Source organism: Danio rerio, chromosome 4, assembly GCF_052040795.2.
Source record: "Danio rerio strain M-AB ecotype USA chromosome 4, GRCz13ab, whole genome shotgun sequence".
NCBI classification, from domain to species: domain Eukaryota; kingdom Metazoa; phylum Chordata; class Actinopteri; order Cypriniformes; family Danionidae; genus Danio; species Danio rerio.
In genome coordinates, this window is record NC_141024.2 from 21,883,742 (window position 1) to 21,887,500 (window position 3,759).

General features: G+C 41.0%; 1 protein-coding gene across 1 annotated transcript in view; it reads right to left on the bottom strand.

The window, feature by feature from the left end:
- Window positions 1-3,759, bottom strand: part of pawr (PRKC, apoptosis, WT1, regulator) — a 144,194-nt gene continuing 140,435 nt past the window's right edge. The window contains exon 6 of the mRNA NM_001006015.2: window positions 1-1,182. Coding sequence (NP_001006015.1) covers window positions 1,096-1,182 — 87 coding nt within the window. The 3' untranslated portion in view covers window positions 1-1,095. The remainder of the gene's footprint in view (window positions 1,183-3,759) is intronic.

Consider the following 3,759-nt stretch of genomic DNA (forward strand, 5'->3'; position numbering starts at 1 on the left):
TGTTTGTTTTGAAGTTTTATTGAATCTTCTGTACATGCATTAGGTAAAGCAGCAGGAGAGCGGTATCTCCCAGCTGATATAGTGTAAAAAGAAAAGCAAAAAAAAGGAAGGAGCCCTGTTAGAAGTTTGTGGAATACATGCGATTAGCCCTGTAGCGCAGCAACAGTGTATATACAAAGCTAAAAGTGTTGACGAAACAGAGAATGTAAAACAGTTCATGTGATACGAGTTTGTTTATGGGCCGCAAGAATGCATTCAATAAGGACCTGAATAGATTTGGTGAAGTGCCAATGTGCAGCATCAGTGTACAGCAGGGATGTCAAAGTCATTTCCTGGAGGGCCGCAGCACATTTTAGTTCCAACCCTGATTAAACACAGCTGATCAAACTAATTGAGCCCTTCAGGCTTGTTTGAAACCTACAGGTAGGCGTGTTGGAGCAGGGTTGGAACTGAACTGTACAGGGCTGAAGCCCTCGAGGAAGTGTGTTTGACATGTGTGGTGTACAGGCTAGACTTGTGTGTAAATGTAGAGGGTGATAAGCTCCACGTGTTGATGAGGTGAAAGAACTTGTAAACATTTGATGAAGGTGTGAAGAAGTGATGATAAGAAATAATAACGTGTCCATTAGTTGTGAGTGAATAATGCTGCTGCTGCTGCTGCTTATAATAATAACGACTACGACGACGATGATGATGATGATAATAATAAAATGTTGAGATGAGCAAATGAATAGAAAGAGGCTGAATTTTGGTGAGACACTACGTACATTCAAAGTGATGTCCTCTCTGTAGTGTCCTGCATAAAGGGTCATAGGCTATGTACACACACATTTACATTAAATAGAAAGCACATTCCTGTTAGGATCCTGGCTGGCTTGGAGTAAGAGCGCAGAGGTGGGCACACTTCCACAATCCAAAGCGTCCATAGGCTGTGCACAGGTCCGAGAGCAACAGACGTGCAGAGCAGAGGATGTAAATGGCAGAGATGTTATGGAGGAAATCCTTGTCTGCCACACACACACACACACACACACACACACACACACACACACATGCGTGGAGAATCCACTGGAGCAGTCCTGGGGTGAGACGCTTCTACCTGGTGAGCTGGCCGACCACTTTCAGCAAGGTCTTGTTCTCCTGTTTGAGCTGCTCGTTCTCGTCTTCAATGTCATCCAGATCCTGTAGAACAGAGGAAAGCAGAGAGAGTGTGTTACGTTAAGAAAGGACATGTTGATAGTTTGATTGGTTAAAGTCATGTACTGTAGATGTGCTGAGTTGATATGCATGATGGTTAACAGTGAGGTTGAGTTAGTGTTTGTGTGTGTGTGTGTCAATAGTATGTGGATGCTGTCTTTATGATGCAAGCTGAGATGTAATCATTGAGCGATGCATTGTCAGACACAATGCACTGAAATGGAGCGAGTGACATGACTGTGATGGGTAGTGTTAGTGGTGGGGTTAGGTGAGGCCATTAAAGAGCATTGGATGCAGCTCAGATTGCACTGCAGCAGGTCTGCATCCAGACCCCTCTCGTGTGTGTCATACTTGTTGAGGAATTGGAATTGTTGTTGATGTGTTAGTATGGTTTGATAATGTTTGTATGTGGAGTACATTTGGCCCTTGTGATGTGTAGTGTATTAAGGAAGTTGTTGTTGTTGTTGTTGTTGTTGTTGTTGTTGTTGTTGTTGTTGTGGTGGTGGTGGTGTCCAGTGTGTTGTGCCTGAATGTGTTGCAAGTGAGAGGAAAGTTCCAATCAGTGTGTAAAGCATATGTGTTGTTAGCAGAGGCAGTGAAGCCATGTGGTTACAGGTAGATGTGGCACAGTGAGCAGATGCTGATGTTGTATATTGTTGTTTATTATCATTTGGAATGAGAAGTGGCTTATATGAAAGATGATGCTCATTTTAGCTAAATAAAAGCAGAAGTGATCATAAGGTAGAGGGATTTGATTTTATATAAGCCAGTTCTTGTGAAAAATGAGAAATACAGTTGAAGTCAGAAGTAATTAGCAGAATTAATTGTAGTTTGATAGTCTATAGAAGAAACCATCATTAAGTTGCCTAAGTACCCTAACCTGCCTAGTTAACCCAATGAACCTAGTGAAGGCTTTAAATGTGACTGTAAGCTGTATAGAAGTGTGTTCAAATATATGTAATCAAATATTATTTAGTGTCATCATGGCAAAGATGAAATAAATGAGTTATTAGAAAAGAATTATAAAAAGTATTATGATTAGAAATGTGTTGAAAAAAAAAAGTTCTGTCTGTTAAAGCGAAATGGGGTTAAAAAAATAAAAATAAAATAAACAGGAGCGCTAATAATGCAGGGGGGGGCTAATAAATAAATATATATAAATAAATATATATATATATATATATATATATAGAGAGAGAGAGAGAGAGAGAGAGAGAGAGAAAGAAAGAAAGAAAGAAGAAAGTTGATGTGTGTGATGATCTGTTAATGAGCACAGTACAGAGTGGCTGAGTTGTAAAGTAATATGATAGATATCTTGATTGTTTTGAGGAATGAGTGATATGTGGAGATAGTCCTAGTTTGAGTGGATCTGATGCTGTGTGTAGAGTTTGCTGTTGGTGGCATGTGGGCCGCTTTGCTTATTGTGCCTCTGGAGTGCAGCTAGGATAGTTTTGGTAATGAGCATTGTTGAATATGAAAAGTGATATTCAGCAGAGGGCAGCAAAGGAAGCATACACTTATAATCTTTGTTGTATGTGTATAGGCTATGTACATACATAATGTTGTATGTAACATTGAGCACATGTTGGCAAATATGGGCATTAAGTGTAATGTTTGATGTGAATAAATGCATGTTTGATGAAAAGGAAAGGAGGAAGTTGTATTATAATGATGAATACAGTGATGGTGATGGAGAATGAAGCGGTGTGTTAATTTGAAGAGAGGCAGTGCTTTATTGATGTAGTGGCGAAAGTGAAAGAAAAGTGAGTTGATGTGAATGATGTTATGAAGTACACTCTTCTTGTGTCTGTGGGGAGTCGGTTGTTACTAGCAAACGTGTGAAGTTTAAAGGAAAGCATGTTGGTTTTAATGTTGTGTAGTTGATATTGATAAATGACAGGTATGTGAATGTCAGGTAGTTAATTTTGGCAGCCTTGCTGTGGTGTTCAAGTGTGTGCGTTTTCCTTTGTCTAGAGTGACACAGAACCCCAGGGTGTTAATGTGAAAAGGTTGAATTGGGTGTTTTCCCAACTTTCTGTTGTGACTGTCAGGTGTGTGTGTGTGTGTGTGTGTGTGTGTGTGTGTGTGTGTGTGTGTGTGTGTGTGTGTGTAGAAGGTGTAATTGTAGCAAAAGTTAGGAAATGGCAAAGGATGTTAGTGTAAACTGGCCCTTAGGAAGATGTGTTGTGATGAACTGAAGTGAGAATTGTGAGGTGTTGTTCTTGAGCGAGAGAGCGATAGTGGAGCAGATAAGCGGTGCTGGAGTTTTGAAGAAGCTTGATCGAGAAAGCGGTGTTAACTAAAAGCTGTGCGCAAGATTGTGTTAGGCAAGAAGTGGTCTGTGGTGTGCAGAGAGAGAAGGCTTGATGGATTTGTGGTGTGGTGTTTGATGCCAGTGCTTGTGAAGGGCAGAAATGCAGGAGGCAGCCTAGCAGAGGTGAAGTGGTGTGATGCTGCACAGGAGAGCAGAGCTGACGGAGTAGGTAAGTGGGTGAGTGCAAGTGTTAAGCAAGTGGCTGAATGAGAATGGTTTGGGGGGGGGGGGAGGGTGTGTGTGACTGT